The sequence below is a fragment of the Arvicanthis niloticus genome, chromosome 15 (genome assembly GCF_011762505.2).
Source record: "Arvicanthis niloticus isolate mArvNil1 chromosome 15, mArvNil1.pat.X, whole genome shotgun sequence".
Lineage (NCBI taxonomy): Eukaryota > Metazoa > Chordata > Mammalia > Rodentia > Muridae > Arvicanthis > Arvicanthis niloticus.
In genome coordinates, this window is record NC_047672.1 from 6,913,776 (window position 1) to 6,940,556 (window position 26,781).

General features: G+C 35.7%; 1 protein-coding gene across 1 annotated transcript; it reads right to left on the reverse strand.

Moving 5' to 3' along the window:
• Positions 1-23,786: 23,786 nt before the first annotated feature.
• LOC117720719 (vomeronasal type-1 receptor 100-like) lies at positions 23,787-24,698 on the reverse strand. The gene has a single exon (XM_034519365.1). It carries the CDS (start codon positions 24,696-24,698, stop codon positions 23,787-23,789), a length of 912 nt encoding a protein of 303 aa, XP_034375256.1.
• Between the last annotated feature and the right edge of the window lie 2,083 nt (positions 24,699-26,781).

The window sequence follows — 26,781 nt, forward strand, 5'->3', positions numbered from 1 at the left end:
AGAACTCAAGCAGTTAACCACCAAAAAATCCATGAAACTGAATTAAAATTTGGGGTGTAGGAATAAACAGAGAATTCATAACAGAGGAATCTCGAAGGGCTGAGAAGCACTTAAAGAAAGAACAATAGGGCATCAACTGAGGGATGGGGTTGCCATCCCATAGTCATGAACGTCTGGCCCATAGTTATTTCTATCTGAAAAAATACTACATCGACACAATGGAGAAGAGCCTGAAAAGAAGAAGGTCCAGCAACAGGCCCAAAGTGGGATCCAGCTCAAGGGAGGCCCCAAGGCCTGCCGCTATTACTGAGCTTATGGTGTGTTCCCAAAAAGGAACCTATCATGACTGACCTTCCACCCTTGTGAGACCCAACAAGCAGCTGAAAGTGTGAAATGCAAATATTTACACACAATCAATGGATATAAGCCTTTAACCCCTCTGGCTAAATTAGAGAAAAGCTGGAAGAAAGTAAGGAAGAGGGTGACTCTGTAGGAAGACCAGAGGTCTCAGCTAACCTAGATCCCCAAGATCTTTCAAACACTGGGCCTCTCAACTAACCTGGACTCCCAAGATATTTCAAACACTGGGCCACCAACCAGGCAGCACACACCAGCTGATATGAGGCCTCCAACACATATACATCAAAGGTCTGCTGGACTCTGTCAGAGAAGATGCATCTAACCCTCAAGAGACTGGAGGCACCAGAAAATAAGGCGATCTGGTGGGGTGGGGTTTTGGGGTGGAGACATCCTCATGGAGACTTTGGGGGAGGAGTTATGGGGTGTGGAAGACTCAGAGGAAAGAGACTAAATCTGGAATGTAAAAAAAAGATTAAATAACATTTTAAAAATAACCCTAAGCATTCAAAACAAAACAAATAAAACATGAATTGAAATCTGTAAGAGAAAAACAGCAAGTCACAAATCAATAAAACCCATCAAAATGAAAAGTGAACTTCCCTAACTTCAGGGAAAAGGGCAAGTAGGAACATCTCATTTCTCAAGGTAAACTTTCAAAGCTAGAAGAGCCTTCAGAAATGCATTTCAAGTCCTAAATGACTACCAATTTAAAATTATTTACCTATCAATACTACTCCTATGAATAATGGAACAACAGTTTTCCACAACATAGCCAGCCTAAAAAAAAACCATGTATACTCCACAAACCAAACCTAATGTAATACAGGAGTGATCCTAGGGAAAAGTCCTAGTAATGAGGGGTTTGGAGCTGGAAGTGGTCATCTTCTATTATCCAGCAAGGCTCACAGGAGTAGGATTGGGACACCAACACAGCCACAAACCTTCAGCCTTCAGTCTGCCCTGCCTACACATTGTTCTGACAGTATGCTGACAGGGAATTTATTGAGTGTCCAACCAAAGTCTGGTCCAAAGTTAGACCAAAGCCACTAAAGGGAACCCAAATTTGACACTCCTGGATGGCCAGGAACCAGAGATAGGGCATCCAGCAGAGTCAAGTCAGAGCCATGCACAACTGTTCAAAAACAAAGTCAATGAAATTGACTTTTGATATTCTGCTATATTCACGGATAGGTGCCTACACCAACTGCCAACAGAGCTGTGTCATCTAGCATTTGATGGGAGCAGAAAGAGAAATCAATAGCCAAAGACAAGGTCGATCCAGGAGAAACTCACAGAAGAAAAAAATAGAGAAAGGGTTATAGGAGAAAGACAGATTGAGTGTACCAGGAAAGCAGGGCCAACAGATCCAGCTAAACAGGTATCACAAAAGCTCATAGAAACTAACCCAAAACACATGAACATTGTATAGGTCTGAACAATGCCCTATTTATATATGCTATAGTTGTTTATATTGGCGATTTTGTAGGACTCCTAATAGAATAGCAGGTGTCTCTGACTTTTTTGCCTCTGCTTGGGATACTGGGTTGCCTCATCCATTATTACTATGAGGGTTTATGCCTAGACTTCTTGTATCTTGTGATGCCATGTTCAGTTGATATCTCCGGGAGAGCTGCCATTTTTCTGAGAAAAATCAAGAAGGATTTGATGGCAAGGGATTGGGAGAAGTGAAGGAAAGGAAAAATGCAGTCAGGAAGTGTTGTAAGCAAACTAAATAACAATAATAATTAGAAAACACTATTAAGAATACAATAGTATATGTAAACTAGTCTTGATGATTTCAAGTAAGTTAAAAATATGCTCATCACTATCAGCAAGAATATCTTCCTTAATAACCCTACAATCAAGAAAGTGTTTATAATATAAAGTGAAAGAAAGAAAGAGAATTCATGTGGAAATATCAACTTATTGTGTTCAATGAATGTAGAGAATGCTATACTTCTTGGGAACAGAAATGACAAAAGAATGTATATGAATGATACCAAATCTTTCATAAGATCCCCCAACCTACATTCAATGTTTGGCTGTGGATATCTGCATCTATCAGTCAACTTCTTGTTAAACCCTCTCAGATGATTGTTATGCTACGCTCCTACTGCAAGCATAACAAAGTAATATTAGAAATGTCAGAGACTGGTGTTTGCCAATAGATAGATTTCAAGTTGAACAAATTAAGGATGGCTAATTATGTGTTTTGTAAAACCAAGGATATGTATTGTACAGTTCAGTATTGTGCAGAGGGAAGGGTTACCTCAGTGGGCCCATGCTGAGGCATCCCTCCCCCCAAATATACCAGCTTTATGATGTATCTAGTGTAGAACAGAATGTATTTAGAGGCATGGAAGGGGATTGAGAAGTGAGTATAGACAGAGAGAGAAAGGGTAAAGAGAAGGAGAAAGAAGAAAAGAGGAGAGGAGAGGAGAGGAGAGGAGAGGAGAGATGAGGAGAGATGAGGAGAGATGAGGAGAGATGAGGAGAGATGAGGAGAGATGAGGAGAGATGAGGAGAGATGAGGAGAGATGAGGAGAGATGAGGAGAGATGAGGAGAGATGAGAAAGAAGAGGCAAACAGCTACTTTTTCTGACATTATGGAATGATGTGCATGTGAAGATATCATTCCCTATCACCACAAGCATCCTCAGCCACCATGCAGGTCCAAGGGACATGGCTCTGCAGTTCTAAGGCTGGTGCATGCCAAGGCTGCTTATGTGGTGCTGGCTTAGAGCTTAGGCAGACCAGAATGGAAAGGAATCAGAGATAAAAATTTACCAGGAAGTAGAAACTTATGACTACCAACTGGAAAAATCAGCTGGAAGCAGCAGCATCGGGTATCAGGCAAGTAGTAGGAGAGTGAGTCAAGTCTGTAACAATATCTGGAGAATGCCCTTAGAGTCAAAGGAGCAGGAAGCAGAGAATAGAGACTGGAGAGCTAGCTAGTTGGATCAAGGAATAAATCAGTTGGGAATGAAGGTGGTTAAAAGCCTACACATAGGAAACCTTCCATTTTCTAGATCCCTATACCTCCTTGAGGTCTTTATCAATTTTAAATATTAGCCCTCTGTCAGATGTTAGACTGGTGAACATCATATTGCAATCTGTAGGATGCCATTTTGTCTTATTGATAATATTTTTGCCTTACAGAAGCTTTTCAGTTTCTTGAGGTCCCATTTATTAATTGTTGATATTAGTTCCTGAGCTATTGGTGCTCTGTTCAGGAAGTTGTCTCCTGTATCAATGTGTTCAAGATTACTCTCCTATTTCTCTTCTCTTCGACTTAGTTTATTTGATTTTACATTGAGGTCTTTGATCCACTTGGACTTCTGTTTTGTACAGGATAGATATTTATCTATTTGCATTCATCTACAGGCAGACATCCAGTAAAACCAGTATCATTTGTTAAAACCTTTCTTTTTTTCATTGAATGAATTAGCCTCTTTGTCAAAAATCAAATTTCCATAGTTGTCTGAGTTTATTTCTCAGTCTTTTATTTGATTCCATTGAGCTGTCTGTTTCTATACCAATACCATGTAGTTTTTGTTACTGTTGCCCTGAAACATGGCTTGAAAAAAGAGATGGAAGTTCGTTGTACAGAATTGTTTTCACTATCCTGAATTTTCAAGTACCTGAATCCAAGACCACATCAAAAAGATCATTCACCATGATTAAGTAGGTTTCAGGTTATAGATGTCAACATACACACAGCAATAAATGTAATCCACCAGGTTAACAGACTGAAAGACAAAAAAATCCTACAGTCTGATCAAAGACACACCACTACTTCATTAGAAGAATTCTTTTAACAAAAATCCAACAACCCTTATGATGAGAAACATCATAAGTTATTACAGATACAAGGGACATAGTTCATATGTCAAAGACATTTTAAAACAAGCTCATAGCCAATATCAATGTAAACAGGGAGAAGGACATTTCTACTAAAGTTAAAAACAGAAGAAGAATATTCACCATTTCCATACATGGGCAATATTGTACTTGAAGTCTTAACTAGAATACTATGAAAACAGAAAGATATCAAGAAAATCGAAATTGGGAAAATTAAGGTATTTGTATTTGCAGGTAATATAATAGTGTACATAACTGACACTAAAACATTCAATAGGAAATTCCTATAATAAACACTGTTGACAAAGTAACAGGATACAATGTTAACACTCTAAATATGTAACCCTCCTATATACAAATGACAAATAGATTAAGAATTAAAAGAGGGAAACAAGACATGTCAGAAGAGCCTAAAACATAAAAACTACTACTTTGTGGTAACTTTAACCAAGCGAGTAAGGGTCTTGTATAAGAAAAAATTTAAGACATTGAAGAAAGAAATTGAATAAGATATTAAAAATCAGTATGGCTTCTGCAGGGGAAGATCACCATTTTGTCTGCTCCTCTGAACACACCACAGTAAGAATGCCTCCGAGGGGGTATGCTGCATGCAGGGCAGCTGGTAAAGAACATTCCTTATCAGCCACAGTTGCTGGGAATCTTAAGCAGCTCAGTGGACTTAGGATCCATCTCCCTCACCGCCCCCCAACTAGAATTCCACTCCTCTTCTGGCCAGTATCTTCTAATGGGGCAGAACACCAGTTTGTCTGCTTCTCTAAAGATACCACAGTCAAAATATCTCCCAGAAGATCCACTGTAAACAGGGCAACTTATTCCATAGCCTGAAAGCCTCCCAGAAAAGCCACTGCAGAGAGGGTGCAAGTCACGAGCATACATGCCTCTCTGAAGACCCCACAGTCTGAAGGCCCCACAAGAAGTCTGCTACAGCCAGGGCCACAGGCCTACCAGGAAACCTGAAGTAACCCAGGAATAAAAGAGGCAGGCTCCAGACACAGAAACCCAGACTAGCAAGCAACAGGGATAACCAGATTGTGAGAGGCAAAAACAAGACCATAAGCAACAGAGGCCAATATGTTTTGGCATCATCAGAACCCAGTTTTCCTACACAACAAACCCTGAATACCCAAACCCACCTGAAAATCAGGAAGCTGACCTAAATTCTGGTCTCATGAATAGAATAGGGTCCTTTAATGAGAGTGTAAATAACTCACTTAAATAAACACAGGAAAACACAGTTAAACAGGTAGAAGGCCTTAAAGAAAAACAAATAAATCTCTTAAAGAAATACAGGAAAATATAATCAGACTGGTGAAGGAATTGAACAAAGCAGTTCAGGACCTAAAATTGGAAGTAAAATCAATAAAGAAAACACAAATAGGGTCAACCCTGGAAATGAAAAACCTAGGAAAAAGGTCAGGAATTACATATGTAAGAATCACCATCTAAACACAAGAGACAGAAGACAGAATCTCAGGTGTAAACTATACCTTAGAAGACACTGACACAACTGTCTGTCAAGGAAAATTCAAAACATAAAAAACTCCTAACCCAGGAAATCCAGGAAATCCGGAAAATCCAGGACACAATGAAAAGACCAAATATAAGAATACTAGGAATTGAAAAAAGCAAAGAATCTCAGCTCAAAGGACCCATAAACATCTTCAACAAAATCATCGAAGAAAACTTCCCTAACCTAAAGAAAGAGATGGCCATACATGTATAGGAAACCTACAAAACACTAAATAGATTAGACCAGAAAAAAAAATCCACTCATCACATAATTATCAAAATTCTAAATGCACGGTACAAAAAAGAGAATATTAAAAGCTTCAAGGAAAAATGATCAAGTAACATTTAAAGGCAGACCAATCAGAATTACACCAGACTTCTCAACAGAGACATCAAAAGCCAGAAGAGCCTGGACAGAGGTCATTCAGACCTTAAGAGAACAGAAATGCCAGCTCATGATACAATACCCAGAAAAACTCTCAATCAACATAGATGGAGAAACCAAAATATTCCAGGACAAAACTAAATTCCAACAATATCTACCTACCACAATTCAGTCTTACAGAGGATTCCAGAAGGAAAACTCCAACATATGGGTGTAGCTACACCAAGGAATAAATAAGAAACAATTCAACTCAAAATAAAACAAAAAGGAGAGGATCATATACTCTTAATGCCATCACCAACAACAAACATAACAGGAACTAACAATCATATATATGTCTTTAATATCTCTCAATTTCAATTGACTCAATTCTCCTTTAAAATGACATAAGCTAACAGACTGGATATGCAAACATGATCCAGTATTTTGTTGCATACAAGAACACAGCTTAATACAAAGAGAAAAAAATACAAAGTAAAAGGCTGTAAAAAAAAAAAAAAGTCTTCCAAACAAATGGTCCCCCCCCCAAAAAGCTTGAGTTGTCATCCTAATATCCAATAAAATTGACTTTCAACCAAACCATATCATGTGAGATGAGAAAGAACACTTCAGATTCATCAAAGGAAAAATCCACCAAGAGAAATTCTCAATTTGGAGCATTTATGCCCCAAATTCAAGGGCACACACATTCATTAAAGAAACTTTACTACAGTTCAAAACACTCGTTGAACTCAATGCAATAAAAGTAAGAGGCTTCAACACACCACTCTCAATAGTGGACAGGTCTTAGAAACAGAAACTAAACAGAGACACAGGAAACCTAATAAAGGTTATGAATCAAATGGATTTAATAGATATCTACAGAACATGTCACCCTAAAACAAAAGAATACAACTTCTTAGCAGCACCTCATGGTAGCTTCTCCAAAATTGACCATATAATTGGTCACAAAACAAGCCTCAACCTAGAAGATTGAAATAATCACATGCATCCTATCAGATCACCATGGAATAAGGCCAGTCTTCAACAACAACAAAAACAACAGAAAGCCCACAAACGCATAGAAGCTGAACAATGCCCTACTAAGGATAACTTGTTCAAGGAAGAAAGAAAGAAAGAAAGGAAGAAAGAAAGAAAGAAAGAAAGAAAGAAAGAAAGAAAGAAAGAAAATAAAGACTCCTTGCAATTCAATGAAAATGATGACACAGCATACCAAAACTTATGGGACACAATGAAAGCAATGCTAAGAGGAAAATTCATTGTACTAAGTGCCCTAGTAAAGAAATTAGAGATATCCTACACTAGCAACCTAACAACACACCCACCAGCTCTGGGACAAAAAGAAGCAAACACACCCAAGAGGAGTACATGACAGGAAATAGTAAAACTTGGGACCTTGATCGACCAAATTAAACAAATAGAGCTACATAAAGAATCAATTTTTAAAAAGCTGGTTTTTGTGAAAAATCAACAAAATAGATAAACCTCTAGCCAAACAAACTAAAGGGTCCAGAGACAGTGTCCAAACCAAATAAAGAAAAAATAATCAAGAGAGATATAACAGAAACTGAGGAAATTCAAAAATCATCAGATCCTACTACAAAAGCCTACACTCAACAAGCCTAGAAAAACTAGATACAATGGATGATATTCTAGACAGATACCAAATACCAAAGTTAAATCAAGAGCAGGCAAACTATCTAAATAGGCCAATGTCCCCTAAGTAAATAGTAATCATTAAAAATTTCCCAACCAAAAAAAAAAGTCCAGGACCATGTGGCTTTAGTACACAATTCTACCAGACCTTCAAAAAGACCTAATACCAATATTTCTCAAACTATTCCATAATATAGAAACAGAAGAAATGCTACCTAATTCATTCTATGAAGACATGATTACTCTGATATCTAAACCACACAGGGACCCAATAAAAAAAGAGAATTTCAGAACAATTTCACTTATGAATATCGATGCAAAAAGACTGAATGAAATTCTCAAAAACCAAATCCAAGAACACATCAAAATAATCATTCACTATGATCAAGTAGGCTTTATCCCATGGACACAAGGTTGGTTCAATTTTGAAATGCCATTAACAAACTGAAAACAATCACATGATCATAACATTAGATCCTGAAAAAGCATTTGATAAAATACAGCACTTCATGTTAAAAGTATTGGAGAGACTAGGAATTCAAGGTCAATACCTAAACATAATAAAAGCAATGTATAGAAAAACAACTTCCAGTATTAAATTATATGAAGAGATACTGGAAGCAATCCCACTAAAATCAGGGAAAAGACCAGGAAGTTCACTCTCCCTATATCTATATTAAAATAGGATTCAAAGTTCTAGATAGAATAGCAAGACAACAAAAAAAGATCAAGAAGATACAAATTGGCAAAAAATCAAGATATCACTGTTTACAGATGATATGATAGTATATATAAGCAACTAAAAAATTCTATTTCTATCAGAGAACTTCTACAACTAATAAACAATTTCAGCAATTTGGATGAGAAAGACCTTAGGGAAACAATACCCTCCACACTAATCACAAATAATATAAAATATCTTGGAGTAACTCTTATAGAACAAGTGAAAGATCTATATGAAAAAATTTCAAGTCTCTCAAAAAAATTGAAGAAGAGCTCAAAAAATGGAGAGATCTCCCATACTTATGGATTGGTAGAATTAATATAATGAAAATGGCCATCCTACCAAAGGCAATCTACAGATTCAATGGAATCCTCCTCAAAATCACAACACAATTCTTCAAAGACATGGAAAGATCAATTCTCAAAAACATCTGGAAAAACAAAAAACCCAGGATAGTGAAAACACTTAACAATAAACAAACTTCTAGAGGAATCACAATCATTAACCTCAAGCTACACTACAGAGCAATAGTGATAAACACACACACACACACACACACACACACACACACACACACACACAGAGCATGGTATTGGTAGAGAGACAGGCAACTTAATTAATGAAATAGAATTGAAGACCCAGGAAAAAACTACACACTTCAATTACAAAATGGAATAGTACTTAGCTATTAAGAATGAGGATAACATGAGTTTTACAGGCAAATAGATGAAACTAGAAAGGGGGAGACAGGGAGACAGATGTTCACATATCTCCTCCATCAGTCAAAGATAGTTGATATATCTAGGTTGGGTAGTGGGTTACACCTCTGATTGAGCATTACCAAATGTATAAAGCCTTTGAATAATATTTTTTTAAAAAGTGTATAAATGCAAAAAGGAAAAGGAGGCATGGGATAGGGGTTTTCTAAGGGGGGGATGGGGAAAGGGGATGGCTTCTGAAGTGTAAATAAAATATCCAATAAAAATGGGGAAAAAAAGAATGAGGATAGCATGAGTTTTGCAGGCAAATGGATGATACTAGAAAATATCATATTGAGTGAAAATATCAACTCAGAACAAATGAACATGCACGGTATGTACTCACTAATAAGTGGATATTAGCCAAAAAATTACACAATACCCAGGACACAACTCACAAGACTCAAGAAGATTAACAGTCTGAAGAACCCAAGTGAGAATGTCTCTGTCTCACTCGGAGGGAAAAGAAAGCAGTCATGGGGGTGGGGGGAGAAGAGGAAGGGAGGGACCTGGGTGAAAGAGGTGACATGAAGGAGAAGGAAGAAACAAGATCAGGTATCAGAGGGGAGACATGACTGAAACCCTTAGGGCTAGCAGAAAGAATGGAAACAGGCAACCTCAGGAGGTTGGAGGTTGGGGTACCCTCTAGAATGTACCAGAGACCTAGAAGGGGAGACACTGTCAGGACTCAAATGGAAGGACCTTAGATGAAGTGCTCTACAGTGGGGAGGGGGAACTAGTAGAGTCTACCTTCAGTGGAGAGACAGAACATCAAGTGGAGGGATGGGGTTGCCATCCCAAACAAAAGCTGTGACCTATAATTACTTCCGTCTAAAGGAACTGCAGGGACAAAAATGAAGACAAGCATGAGAGAAAGAAGATCCAGTGACAGGCCCAAATTGGGATCCAGATCAAGTAGAAGCCAGGGGCTCTAATGTAGCTGCCAGTGGCTACGGGAACCAGGTTCACCTGAGAGGAAGGCTGGGAATGAAAAGAAGGATGGAGGGCAAGAGAAGCATGGGACCAAGACAACATATTCTGATCAAGGCCCGAAGTTTAATATTTTGCTTTCACATATAAAGGGGAAGCCCCCCGCCCCCAGAGTCCCTTCTCCAGTGGCTGGGTGAGGGTATAGAAGTCTGAAGGTGTCAACCAGTAATGCAATGCCTCCCAGGTCCTATTGGTTTGGTCTACTGTGGCAAATGACTCAAAGGCCTGCTCAAGGCTGTGGGGGAAGGGCACAGTCCCCCCCCCTTAATTTTTTAAGATGGCAGTGCCAATATCTGGACAGGGCACAAAATTTCATCCCTTCTAGGGTCTCGAGTGGCAGGGTGACCATGCCTGGCTTAAGTTGGCATTTATATTACTCCTATATCACCCGTCTTTGAGGAAAACATACATAGCATATTGATATAGACCTCTGTCTTAGGTTTATAGGATCTCAAAACACTCTTACCTGCTGTTGAATAACTGGCCATCATTGGCACACTCTTTAGACCAAGACCACATTCAGACCAAAGGACCTGTGGGCATGCACTAGATGCAGTTCTTCACAGTGATGTGTAACTGTCAGGAAGAGCAGCTGAGCTTGCTGAGAGTGATCCTGTGTGAGGGCAATCAATCTGCTTAAAATACAAGATTCAAAGGTTAAAAGCAACATGATTATCCAAACAATGTAGAAAATACAGTTGAGAGTGGAAATGTTTCAGTATCTAATCCAACTGCTAATTATCAGGGATCAGACACAAGTCTGGCCACCAGGTATATAGTGGGTGCCTTTAAGTAATGATAAAAAACACTCTCCAGTAAAAGAGAAGATTATATGCCAAGTTAAATCAGCTGGTTGATAAAGATTTTGAGCCATCTTTATCATTAGAATCATAATTATTAGGCTGAAAATCTGTGTCCACTTGATGGACCAGTCTTTCAGGCAGCCATCAGGCTCCATTCTCTTTTTCTGAAAAATGTAGACTAACCCACAACCCCAAATTAAAACAGGATTGGGACCACACCAAGTATTAAGGGCTCTCTCCACAAGACCCTGGCAAATGAGCTGAAAGTAACTGGATGCCAGTGGTGATCTACTATAGACTGACCTTTAGCATCAGTTTACAGAAGATTTAAAACAAATAAAACAAAAGCAAGGTGTGCTTTTGGTGACCTTGGGGGGTATAATTCCCCCTTTCTAGTTTAAAAATGGCCATTTTTTTTAGAATTACTTGTAAAACCAGGGAAGAAACACCATTAGCTGCTTTTACCATATTTAGAGAGTTATGAAGATATTATTTTAAAGTTTCATAATCTCTCTTTTACAGTTTCTTGTCCTTGCGGATAATAAGGAAATATTAATAATGTTAAATTGTCAACAAACATCTCAAATGTTTGACTGTAGTCAAATAACTGTAATAGCCAGTTCCACTACCTATCATAGTCTGATATGAAACACCAAGCACAGGAAAGTAATATAGGCAATAACTAATTATATTTTAGTTGCTTTTCTTGTTAAAGTAGTTGCAACTAGGAATCCTAAAAGGTGTCAAGTCACATGTACATATTTTAATTTTTTAAATCAAAACTGAGTAACATCTATTTGCCAAAATTGATTACATAAGTCCTCAAGGCTTAACACCATTATTTAAAAAATTGAAGATACTGAGAACAGAACAAGTTTTTGCAATTTAATTTGCACACTTTTTAGAAATGTCAAATTGTTGTCTCAAGCTATTACTCTTTTGATGCTGTAAAGAATAAGACTGTATGGCCAATTATTTTTGAAAGGCCTATAATATGTCTACTATACAAATCTGCTCTGGAATTGTCCTGGGGTTCAAACAATCCAATGAGATTTTAAATTACTTATAAAGTTAAGAAACAGTACATGTTTCTTAAATTAAGTTGTATTTTTATAAATAAAATTTGAGAATTAGCTATATCTAAAAAAGGAACAATTTTAAGCAATTATAAATCATGAGCTATATACTGGCTATGAGTATATACATTAAAAGCTTGATTTTTTTAACATTTCAAACAGTGGCTATAAAACATAATTTAATTATGTGTGTTGAAGCAGGGAAAACTCAAGAAAATAAACATATGATTTAGTTACATATACTGCCTTCTCAATAGATGAGACATCTGTAAATATAGTAAACACAGCAAACATCTTTTTTTATGGGCTGCATGCATAGTAAATTTTAGGACATATAAAGGCATGCATAGAGAAAAATTGTAACAACGTGTCTTTTGAATAATGATCATCAAATTTGCCTAAAAAGTTTGCCATGTAATAGGCCAATATCATTATTTTTTAATAACCAATTTAATTGCTATTTTGAATAAGGAATAAACCTTTTATCCAAAATGCTTTTAGGATTCTATCTTATAATCTTGTATTAACACAATAATAATTTTATACTAGGATGTTCAAACTTTACTTGTAGATGAAGAAAGATAAATCTACATTAATGGTTTCTTTTGTCAAAGGGCTTCTGTGAGCACATGAGTAGTAATAATACAAACAACCAACAATTTTTTATAGTCTATATAATTTATCTTTTGATAACTAACAGCTAACTCTACTTTTAGTAAAGCTATCTCTCCTTATTTAGTTAATTGTCAAGGGGAATTAGGACTTGCATCCCCTTGAGAATATCAAACAGAGGTTCAAATTCTCCTATGGTAAGCTTAAGATAAGGTTTTAGCCAATTAATATCTCTTAACAACATTTGAAAATCATTAAACGCAAATCAAAATTAAAAGCATTTTTTGCATATACACCTACAAGCCAGAAGAGGGCACTAGATCCCATCACAAATGGTTGTGAGCCACCATGTGGTTGCTGGGAATTCAACTCTTATATTTTTGTTATGAGTCTATCCTTTAATGGCTGAGCCATCTCTCTAGCCCCAACTATCTATTTTTATTAGAATTTTTTGTGCCACAATCTGCTTAGGATATAACTGAGCTCTCAAATATTGAAAAGATACTGCCTTTGAGTCTTTTCTTGAGCAACAAGTACTCCAAAATTTTTAAAGCTCATTATATTTGGAGCAAAGTCTTGCAGAAAAATTTCTTTAGAGAGATCAGCTAGTAAAGTATCACACAATTAATAATATATACTAAAAGATTTAAACTCTTAATTTTTGTATCAAAGTAACAACATATATATATATATATATATATATATATATATATATATAATTTTTTGAGGCAAACCTTTCTAACAATATCGCTTCATGGGCTCTCAAAAATTACAAGCAAATTTACTAAATGCAAACCTCCCACCTTTACCAGAAATGTAAAGGAATGGTATAAAAACAATCTTTTAGATCTATAATAATTCTATAAGCATTTACTAGAATGGCAGCTGGAGTAAGCAAGTCAGGCTATAATGTCCAATTAGTTTTATAAATCTTAAGTTTGGACTTTGTTATGGATTAATTCAATAACCAATCTTTTTTAGCTGAGTAAGAATATCAGATAAAGGCCAAGCTGAAGGTAACCTTGTCCTCTAATAATTGTTGCATAACTTAAGTTTAGATCTCTTGCTAGTAATAGATTGAATCCAATATACATTAGAGGAACCAAAGCCATCTCATTCTGATTTTTAACAAATTTGGAAGGAAGCAGATAAAAAGAAACAAAAACAAATTGAACAATATTTTTGTCAGCAAGTACAGTTATAACTCCTGGCCCATAAACTCTTTGTTGTGAATGTCTTTGGGTCTTAGACTGACCCCTCCTCCCCCACCCCTCACAAGAAACAAGCAAGGCCAAAAACACATTCTGGAAAACACCTTTCTTGGAGCTGGACTTGAAAACCCAGGACAAAAGGATCATTTGAAACCTAAGCTTCTGCTGAGCTCAGTCTACAATGTCTTAATTCAAATGTAAATGTTCTTAGTCTAGGCCTGTTTTCTGAGACCTTACTAGGCCTGTACTGCACTGCAAGTTTTTTTAAAAAATAATAATAATAATAAAAAAAAATAAAAAAACTTTAACTCTACATGCTGTATCTTTTTCTCTATAAACATGGGCAAATTAAAAAATCTCAAACTCATGATTGAACTGCCAACTGTAGCCAATGGAATATTGGCAGTTTAACTATATATTTAGGCTTCATTTGTAACATTAGAGTATCAGCATAATTTTAAGAAACAAAACCAATTTTTAATGATGTAAGCAATCTATTTTCTCTAAAGTCAACACCAAGTAGATTACCTTTATTACAAAGTTTTGCTGCCAATTCTTATATATGAATGTATGCAGCTTTTAATATCTCACTAAGGAGACATTGTTTTTAACTTTTATCTTTATACATCTGGTCTCTGAATGACTCCAACCCTGAGTTACCAATCTTAAGTTCATTTTACCAATCTTTTCCCATTTTCTGTGGAGCTTCACCAAGACAGTGTTCCTCAGCTGGTCTTCCATCTCAGGTTCCATGGTAAAGTACCAATCTGTAGCTGCCAGCAGCTACAGGAACTTGAGAGGAAGGCTGGGAATGAAAAGGGAATGGAGGGCGAGAGAAGCATGGGGCCAAGACAACATATTCTGATCAAGGCCCAAAGTTTATATTTTGCTTTCACATATAAAGGGGAAGCCCCCCCCCCCCCCGAATCTCTTCTCCAGTGGCTGGGTGAGGGGATAGCAGCCCGAAGGTGTCAAGCTCAGCAGGCTGTCCATTCTTCTTAGCTCAGTAGCAGACTGCAGGGCACCAAGGCCAGCAATGCAATGCCTCCCAGGTCCTACTGGTTTGGTCTACTGTGGTAAATGACTAGAAGACCTGCTCAAGGCTGTGGGGAAAGAGCACATTCTGATACTGTTTCTGATGCTGTGGTATGTTTGCAGACAGAAGCCTAGCATGGGTTCCCCTCCATGAGGCCCAATGAGCAGCTAAAAGAGTCAGATACAGATACTATCATCCAACCAATGGACAGAAACTAGGGAACCCTGTGGTTAAATTGGGGGAAAGCTGGAAGAAGCTGAAGAGGAAGACAGTCCCATGGGAAGACCAGCAGTCTCAACTCCCCTGTAGCAGATATGAGGTCCCCAAAACATATACAGGGGACACTGCCTGGTCTGGACTCAGTGAGAGAAGATGCACCTAACCCTGGAAAGACTTGAGGCTACAGGGAGTGAGAAGACCTGATGGTATGAGAGAAGATAGATGGGCACATTTTCTTGAAGACCAGGGTAGGGAGGAGTGTTGGTATGGCTAGCGGTTGGGGTAAATAGCAAGAGGGAAATAAAATCTCAACTGTAAAAAAAAAAGCATTAAAGAATAAAAAATAATCAATTTAAATGAATAAATAAATAAATAAATAATTGTTCATAATTATGATGATTATCTGGCTGATATTCCATAAATTTTGTTGTGCTTTGTTTTGCAACTAATCATGTTTTGATTAATAATTCTAATGGAATCACAGTGGTAATTCATGATAAACCAACTATTTAATCAGTCAAAAGACTGTATCAATTTACTTGTTGGGCCTGTTTGCATTTTCCAAGAAATTTTCCATTCTCAGGATCTGGAATTGAAAACGTAAATATACTTAGAGAATATTATCCTACTTTTCACACCCTATTAATTAAATATGCATTATTCTTATAAAGAGTTCTACATAGCTTCCAGTTCAATTCTCATATCCTAGCTGTGGCACAAACAATATTTTTTTTCCATTTTGTGGTGGACCAAGTAAATCATTGATTTGTATGATTTCTTGTGGCTTTTGAAGACATCTATATTCTCATTTTACCTATCTACCCTTTTCTCTATATTTATCTCCCTTATGTTTACCTAAGAACCCATCCGTTTTATAATTTTCCCTATCTGATCAAGTGGGTCAGGCTACTCCCCTTTACCAGCCTCCCACCTTCATCTGTATTTACCTTCCTACTCCCCCATAAAGAGCCCTGTCTTTCCCATTTTCCTAATCAGATATTTGTACCCTGCTATTCTGCTCTCCATTGCTGCAACACCCACTGCTATTCTGGCTACAGTCTTATTTTGTTTTCATGGTTTCTGTAGTTACTACAGACTACATAATCACATATGAATATGTAGAGCTAGGGACCTCCAACAGGAGAGAACATGTGATGCTAACACAAACACTATTTTCAATGCATTATGACAAATGTGAACTTGGTGAATTCATCATACAGTCATTCTGTTTGGGAGTTTTAAAACAGATTCATTCCCACACAGTGGAAACCAGGTTCCCAGTGTTATCATTCAACATCAGCACTCATACAATTTTAAAGGTTCACTCAATAGTCTTAGCTTTGGTGCCTATGTTACTTATTAGTGTCAATTTATTATTCAGTTTATTTAATTCAGTATTTTAAAATCAGCTGGTGATTGAGAAATGAAAAACAACTACACTGACCCTGAATCTCATAAGAAAAAGTGTGCCAAAATACATTTTAAAAGTTCATGAATGTATTCTAGATATATAGATGTGTACGTGCATGTAAGTATAGAAATAATGCAGAAGTTACTGAAATAAAACAACCTATAATAGCACCATGCATATGACATAATACATCACACATGGTATAGTTACATAATTTTTGTTCTTCAAAAATTTAATCCAGTTTTTAAAAAAATGGATTAATCCCAATTTCCAGACCCAAACATCTGATTTTCTCACCAATATAAATTTACAATCCTGCAAAGTGATGTTATGTTTTAGAAAAGCTTCAGAAATGGCTCAGTGGTTAAGAGCACCTTTAATACTTGCAAATGACCTGGGTGAGATTTCCAGCAATGACATGTTGGGTCATGAACATCTGTAACTCTCTCTGACATGGCATGCTAGTGGTACACAGACATATATGCAAGCAAAACATTCATATAGGTATAATAAAGTACATAAATCTTAAAGAAAATAAAGCTTAAGTAAGTAGATAAATTGCAAGGCTGGCAGCTTTCATAAGTATTTAAATTATATTTAGTTGTGAGTACTGGAACTCAAAGTGTCCATAAACATTCATAATAGTGAAGAAGGCATCATGATTAAATTGATCCAGATCAAAAAGACAAAACAGTGTACAGATAGCTGTCTCAAAAGATGTGCAATAAAAAGAGTGGCTTTCTACTTAGCTCTACAACTTTGAAGAAAAATCAATTTATCTCTTCCTTAGCACAGTTTTGATTGTACAGCAGCCTTGATTTATGAATTTATAGTGACCTTTGCCTTCTACTTTTGGACTTAGTAATGTAAAAAACAATCAAATATATGAAAACTGTGATTTTTTTAAGTCTTATCATATTACATGAGTAATGACCTAAACATAATATTACTTCTCAGAGAGAACATAAAGTAAGTATGTGACTTCAGGTGACAAGATACATGGTGTTGTCTGATGTACTTACTGTCCACTGTCAGCAGCAAGAATAAGTCTTTAAGGATTTCAGAAGATAAAGAACTTAGCCACCCAAATTAGTTTCATGCAACCTTTATGAAACATATAATGGCAACAGAACTACATCTTGATCACACATCAATAAAGAATTAATTCAGAGCTATTGGATGATACCCTTAAAAAATTCAATGCATGAATTGTTTTTGGAAATTGAGTTTAGGGCAGGTATAACTGTAAGCACACCGATTGACTAGAATATTACACTCTCACACTTTTAGGTCAGTTTCCCTGAGATGAAGCACCAGCAGCAAAAGTGTCACCAAAGAGACTGTAGGGTAGCAATCATACCCAGAGCACAAGTTGCATAGCATTAGTTTAAGAAAGATATGAGGATGCTCATTGAAAGTGTGTGTGTGTGTGTGTGTGTGTGTGTGTGTGTGTGTGTGTGTGTGTGTGTGAAATTATTGGACTACTGGGCATCATAAGAATAGAACAATAACATAGTGTGTGCCAAGGCTGCTAACAAGAATACCTGCATATCACTTGAGTAAAAAACTGAGTTATATAAAATATTTCTATGTTAAAAAATGAACATTAAGGAAAATGGAGAGTATGTTCACTTTTTCTGGTTTATTTGATAAAATTTATGAACCCTGATTAATACACCAAAGCAGGCATTTAGTGCAAATTACACAAAACAAACTGAACTTGGGTAATGCTTGCAAACATAAACTCAAGTTTTTATAATTTGATTTTTGTGGTCTTGAAACTCTGTGAGCAGTAACTTAATAACACTAACTGGCATCATTTTCTTCCACTGCTTGAAACGAAGATTTCATAATTCTACTGTTCTCTTGTTTAATTTTTACTATGTTTGTCTCTGTGTGTGTGTGTGTGTGTGTGTGTGTGTGTGTGTGTGTGTCTAAGAAAAAGAAAGAAGGATATCTCAACCTGTAATTCAGAATGACATCAATCAAAACCACTATGCTCCTGTCTGAGCCTCGGAAGTGCTAGGATAATAGGTGTGTACCTCCACACATGGTGTACCTCCACACATGTCTTTATTTTCCCTTGTAATCTTATACATGGAAAAATGATATCCCAACAAAATAAAAATTTACTAGTAAGATTCATCACATAAACTTAAATTTAGATGATATTTCATTGTGAATGCATATTTTAATGAGAAATTGTATTTGTAAGTATTGGAGGAAACCTTGAGATTTTGATTTTCAATAATTTTATGCTATTCAAGAATTGAAAAAATTTTTCTTCCTGTTAATGAAAATCTAACTCAGCATTATATCAGTAGCAACGCCCAAATGTTCAATTTAGAAAACTTGAGATATTAAAACTGAATTTATTTTCATTTTAATGCACAAATCCTTACTGAAATTCATCCATTTTTCATTTTGGTAAGAATACCTTTACATGGAGTTAAAAATTAGAAGAGATCTTCAGATGCTTTCAGAATACCCATAAAATATATTCTTTATTAGAAATCATTGAAAGGGAATAAATAAATATATCTAAAACTTTTAACACTTATATAGTGTTAACAATGCCTTACATTTCCTAGGACATTAGGTGAAACGTAGAATTCCTAATTATATACCTACTTAACAGAATAGAAAATTACTGATAAATACTAAATTAGATAACATTTGTTTTATATTTCTGACTTATGTTTTATATAATTAGGCCAATACAACCAGTAAACTTGAGAAAATGAGAAAATACAGAATACAATTTAAATGTATCTGAATATTATAAATGAATTCCTGCAAAACAATGAATTTGTGGTGTTTGATTTTTTTTTGCCCTCTAATGTATATAAGGTGTTTGTTATAGGAATAGAAAACTAACACAGTTGTCATTGCCTAGGTGGAAGTACACTCTTAGAATTACTACAGTACATACTCACAAAAGTCCTATCTCATATATGCTCCTAAAAATATTGCATCTGGTTCTATTTTGTGTGTGTGTGTGTGTGTGTGTGTGTGTATGTACATCCACTGTAAAAAATGATAGGTTTCATATTTTTACTTAATATATAATACCCATTAATGATCTTCACTCTATCAGCCTTTCTACCCACCATTCTACCTGGCCATGTACTACTCCAAATACCCTTCTCTTACTGTCACATACATAATCATAGATCACATTAAGTGAAAACTATGAGGTTTTTTATTAATCATTAAACTGATACTTCTATGTCTATAAGCATCTGTTATGTACGTACTATCCAGTATAGCTCAAGAGTAATATTCAAAGAAGAGAATTCTCTAATCATTTATTATAGACAATGCTGCTTCATTCTACCACCTAATTACTGTTCTCACTATTAATGAGGAAAAAAAGAATCATTTGCCCATCTGGGCCTTTGAAAAACATCTATGTAGAATGAGACCCTGAGAAGTAGTTATAAGGAAGAAATGTCATCAGCTCATCCCCCTCTAGAACCACAGTTATGATGTCATCTGGAGAAGGCACTTCTAACCATGAGGTTGTTACAAAGTGGTTCCATCAAATGGAAAAGTGAACTTTTCTAATTTCATGAGAACGGTGGTGTAGGAATAGCTGCACTCTGAATGTCTATGGGTGAGCCAATCTCCCCAGACTATATGTAAGTATTGATTAACTTATCCTAGTTCTTGTGAACAAAACAAAACTAACAATAATAATATCCCACTTTAAAATGTGGAAATTAATTTAGATTCCCCAAGGTATTCTTCTTTCTTCAAAAACATTTTTGGTGTCCTACACACTTATGTGACAGCAGCTTCAGAGACTAACCTTGAAATTAACATCACTTTTTCTAAAGTTAAGAAAATGTCACCTCCTCTAAACATTGTTGAGTAAAGTTATCTTTCTTAAATATCACACAGAAGTGAGGTAATGTAACAGCAGAATCAGGCTGTGGAGATGGGACTGGAACTCAGTTGATAGAGAACATGCCTAGAGAGTATCATGTATGTGGAAGACAATGAAATAAATCAAACCTTCAAAGTATAGGACCAGGTGAGGGAGATGAATCCCAGATCATTGGCTAACAGAAGACCTTCAAATATCATAAAATAAAACTCCAAAGACACACACACATAACACAAGAAGCACAGAAATCATGCACACATGCACAAAGTAAGAGCAGAATCAAAATTTTCTGTTTATCCTACAGATAAAACATGAGGCATAAAGAAGTAAAAAGCAAATTATAGGCACTAATAGAAAAACTGCAAGTCACAAATAAAGAAATCACATCATAAGGAAAAAGGACCTTTCCTAATTTCAGGAAAAGAGTTGACAAGAAACAACTAATTTCTCAAGGGAAATGTTCAAAGCCAGAAGAGTCTACAGCAATAAATTAAGGAGAGTAAGGATACATCTTGCTAAAAGGGATTATAGATAAAAAGTTATGGGTGGATGGATAGAAGGGATCTGAATTTGGAGTATCAACCTGGAAGGGGAAAGTGCAGCAAGAAAAGAAATATGGGGACAGACAGTTTAAACTATGGAACATTAAAGTTCATATGGAAACAATACAGTTGTACTTTCAAAATATATACATATACAAAGGCAAGCTAAATTAAATCACAAAATAACAGGCAAGATAGAGCCAAAATGAAATTTCTCATAATTAATTAGAGCTTCCAGTACTTTGAATTAGTTACAACTAATGAAATTGTTAACCAAGGGGCTCCATAAAAATTTTCAAATGATACAAATTATTGTTAAGGCTATTATGTGCTTTCCACAGACTGATGTTAAGGTGCTATTCCCGAAGACATATCGTAGACAAAACCTTAAACATGCAGAAATCAAGTTGATGACTATCGCAAGCCTATACCACTGTGGATCAGAGATTATGGTACTGGAAGATAACGTGCACACTACAAAAGGAGAAAAGTAAGCACCAAACCAGGTACAAAATCTTCAGTCTACAATGGTCACCTGCCTGTATGATATGCTGATGCCATAGTTGCCAAAAGCTCATGGGCCAATCTCTGATTTCATTTAAAGTATAGAATCCATGAGATCAAAACCATACCCACCACTGCTTGGATTATCAAGAACATGAGATTAGATAGGCCTGGGACCAAGGAGAAAACTAAATACTAGTGTTCTTGTAACAAATAAAATGACACATTACATCTACTGCTAAACTTGTCGATATGATTCTTACACAGCCATCATCAGAGAGGCATCTTTCAGCAGAAAATGGGAATAGATACAGAGACTCATGGCCAGAAAATATGCAGAGTGAGAGACTTTAAGACAGTCAGTCCTATATGAGGAGTCTCTATCAAATTCTTCTGCTCAAAATACAGGGAGCTCTATGAAAGAAGTGACAGAAAAACTAGAAAAGTCAGATTGAATGATGGATACCAAGAAAACAAGGCCTTCTAAACACAACCCAATATGGCACACATATAAACTCAAAGACTGGTAACATACACATATCTACACCTGATGGGTCATAGAGCAGAAGTAGAGATGTGCGCCCTCCATAACCCAGAAGTTATCTCCATTTGATAGCCACTTGCTAATAAAAATTAGTTTTTTCCAGAGGTGTCTCTCTGTAGAAACAAACCACTCATAAGGTAGCTCCCATACCCTGAAGCACATGGCCAACACAAAACAATCTCAATAGAGTCCCTATTGATTTTGTGCATATATATTACAACCTCTAGTTTTTGAATCTTTGAGATTCTTGTGTGTGCACTTGTGTAGTTGTCTGTTTATGTTTGATGCGCTGTGACTTTGACACTTTTTCTTCCACTTGTTTTGTACTATTTTGATTAATTCTTTGTTTATTTTACTACTATTTATTGTATTGTTTTTACGTTAACAAGTAAAGCTTTTTCAAACTGTATTTTAGAAAAAATAAGGGGGCTGCACAGAATGATTCCTTGTAACCTGCTGTAAATCCAATTTCCAGGGGATCCCATTCACTCTTCTTATCTCTGTGGGCATCAGGCATGCACATACGTGCATGATGTCCTGTTTACCTTTTAACACAGAAAAAAGTGATGTAGATCTGGATGGAGTAGGAGGTGAGGAAGAATTTGAACAAATAGGGAAAGGGAAACCCTAATCAGACTATAGAGTCTGAAAATAATTGTTTTCAATAAAAATAACCACAATACTTAAATAGGGGGTAAGGTGGTGAACACTTGTTATCCTAGCACTGGATCTATCAAGATAGATGAAGAACTAGAATTATCATCTTGGCCCAGGTCACAGAGAAAAATACTGTATTAAGACACAAAATGAATGACATATGAAGATCAATGATCAAGCTCATGTCCTGGTCTCCACATAGACATACACATACACAATTCATCTCTGTACATACACACACACACACACACAGAGAGAGAGAGAGAGAGAGAGAGAGAGAGAGAGAGAGATTTATGAATACAGATATACAACAAAATATTGTACAACATGTATGTTTAATAAACAATATTTATTTACCAATAATATTGTAATAAGTGTGTAATGAAATGAAGTAGAAATAAACAGGCACATGTTGTTTTCATATAAGACACAGTAAGTAACAGTGGTTAAAAAATGCAAACTTTAAATTTACACTATTTTTATGGATCCAGCAAAGGTATAATTAAGAATCAGAATTAAAGTCTCAATAAAATATTTAAACTATACTTGAAGAGTGAGGATAGATAAAAATCTTTTCAAGAGAAATCTTAAAAAATAACTGTCAGCAAGGATCTTGTTTCGAGTAAACTCAGCAGCAAAGTAATATTCATGGTACATGGTAAAGGAGAAAGAACTCATGTGAAAAAATAAACTGTATACAATTAACTTAAGAACTCTATAGTACTTGGCAAGAAAAACAAAAAAAATGTTTAGGTGTAATGCAATAAATTTTATTTAAATTATATAAAAAATCTTGCTTTGCTACTAGACCATTAAAGTTTTTTATGACACCATTTTAGAAAAAATGTACAGAATGATTCTTTTTACCTATCTGTAAGTCTAAATCCAAGGAATCCCATGATATCTTCTCAACTCTGTGGGCACCAGAATTGCAAACATACATACACACTTCCCACAGCACTCACAAGTAAAACTGTATAATAAATTAATAAGATTTAAAGAAAAGAAAAAAATCTTTTTAAGAACAACTCTGGTGGTGCTTTAAATTAATATTTTTCAGCATAATTATTATTCGGTTATCAGAACTGATTTGTACCAAAGGGGTAATTGTAGGATAGGCATATATCATAAACTTCTGAACAGTCAGGATGACTGGGTCATACATCCATAACATAGCTGAGGTGAATGAGATGATGAAATCCACCCAGTACATTACCACAAAGAAAACCACGAGCACCAAGATAGTCTGGGTGGCCCTTTTCTCAGGAGACTCTCTCAGGTGACTGACGCTATGAAGATGCTTGCATTGCCTTTGATGCCTGAACAAAAAAATTACCATGTATGTGCTTGTGATCAACATGACTCCTACAAGAAACACATCTCTGGAGGTTGACATTGTAAAAATCAGTCCCCTGATGATGTAGTTCATGGGTAAGTTTGAGCAGGATTTAGTGACCTGCATCTGGTTGGTCTCACTCACATTGGTTAAACCAGCAGTATAAATGATCCTGTTACTACTGAAGGACAAGTTGAAAAACCAAATACATAAGAAAATATGGATCATGTATTTCTTTAGTTTTTGTTTAAATTTTGACAACAAAGAGGTATTTGGACTGATAGTGACAGCCTGGAACACACTCAAGAGGCAAGTGATGCAGATAGAGAGGCCTCTCATCACCCTGAATAAGTAAAAAGTTGTCTTGCATTTGAAGTCATTCCCAATGTTCAGTGACTCAAATAAGTCTGTAAGCAAAATATCCCCTCCAATGAGGACCATCATTATGTGAACAAAGGTCAGCTGACAGGAGATCAGGTCTGTGGGCTTAGGTCTGTGACCTAGAATTATGAAAATATAGAAAACAAGAAGAAACATGTTGGCTAGGACTCCAAGTCCAGCTTGGAAATAAAACACATTTTTGAATGAGGACATAAGTGGAAAATGTATTCATCTTAACAACATAGTGGAAGTTTATTTCATATATCTGAAAAACATAGAGCATACATCAAGCTTGTGATACACTGGAAAATACGTTTATATCATCATTCTATTTTTCCATGTTAGTTGTTGATTAGCCTGACTCTTCGCTTTTGATGAACAAGATTGTACATCATAGCCTATATTTCCATTTGTCTTTCATGTATCTCTTGTATATGTATATTATGGACAATAAATATATTCACATGTATTTATACAAAATTTACAATTTGTGAGCTTGCATTGCACCTATGTCTCATACAAGAGAAATCGAATCTTATTGATTTAAAATGTCTCCTTTTATTCTTAATACCTTAAACAGTAGTTGGGAGCAAAGAATAGTATTCACATTTGTACAACTGAATAAAGCTTATGTGGATATGAAAAATAGTCACAAAAGATATACAAAAAGACTGAGGTGATTCAGTTTCATATTACATGATTTTTACTGTGTTATATTTTGCAATTATCTATGTTATTACTCATAATTCTAATAAATTCACAGTGCTAATTCGTGATAACCCCACCATTTTAATTAGCAAAATATCCTTCTCAATTCATGCATTTTATGGTCCTTTTTGTGAAATCCAGACTATAAATTAAAGAAATATGTACAGTTGAAGACCACTAGTGGACTTTCTACAACCTATGCCCATTAATTATGATTATAAAGGCTCAGAGACGTTTCAAGTTTAGTTTCTATCCCATTATCTTTTGTGAGTCTTCAGGTTTAAAGCACTAACTGCCAGATACAAAGATAAATACTATTTTCCTTTTGGGGTGCACTGTAAATTGTTAATAGAATGGGGAATTATGGTTTTTCAGACATCTACATTGATATTTTACCTACCTCTTTCTTCCGTATTTATCCCCTGACCCCCTCTAAGAAGTGCCCCCTTTTCATATTTTCCTGATAAGATACTTGTGCCCTGCATTTCCACTCTTTATGGCTCAAATGGTATCCTGGCAAAGGCTCTATTTTCTCCTGATTTTTATAGTTATGTGTAATTACTACACATTATTTTTAGATGTAATAATTTACATTTAAAATGTGGAGCTAGGAGCATCCAACCAGAGGGGACATGTGACATTAAGAAAATCTGTATTTTCTACACATTTTGACAAACATGTCTTGCTGAAAATGACCACATAGTGATGCTGATTTGGAATTTCTATTTTGAAAGAGATTCCTTCCCATGAGGTGAAAATCTTATCATATGCTATCAGCACCCACACACTTTTCGCAGATTCAATCAACAGTCTTAACATTGCTGCCTATTTTATTTATTTCCAGGATCGATTTATTATTCAATTGATTTAATTTAATTCTATAACTTTAATATCAGCTTATGTTACAGAAATATAAAATACTACATTAACCCTGATTTTGTGAGAAAATGTTTGCCTATTTATGTTTTCAAGTTCACTAGTATATTCTACATATATAGAAATATAAATATATGTCTGTATGTAAAGAAATAATGCAGAAGTTAGTGCCTGATATCATTCTACAAAATTTTGAAGAATATGGCCCCATAAATCATGTGTTTTACATTTACATGAGGCACCCTGTCATTGCTGAGTATCAAACACAGGTCTCTCCAAAAGTAAAAAGGTTTCTTCATCAATGAGCTATATCGAAATTTTATATGAGCTATATAATTTTATATGGAAATTTTATAAACAGAAAATCATAGTGCAGTTAGTGTAAGTGTATGTAAGGGAGAGAATTATATATGTGGCTCTGGCAATTGGGATGGATCCATTACAAGATTAAGCTTTCTAATTCACAAGCTTGCATATTTGTACAATATTTAGCTGTAAGTACTAAAACCCAGAGTATATTATAAGCACTTATAATAGTGGAGAAGCCATCATGATTAAATTGATCCATACCAAAAGTGTAAGCTGTCTGCAGACATCTGTGTGAAGAAGCATGGAGCAAACACAGAGACGGGAGAGAAGGGAAAAAATCCTTGATAGGTAGTTCTCATTCTCCTGTGTACAATCATTTCCCCTCCATTATCACAGTATTTGA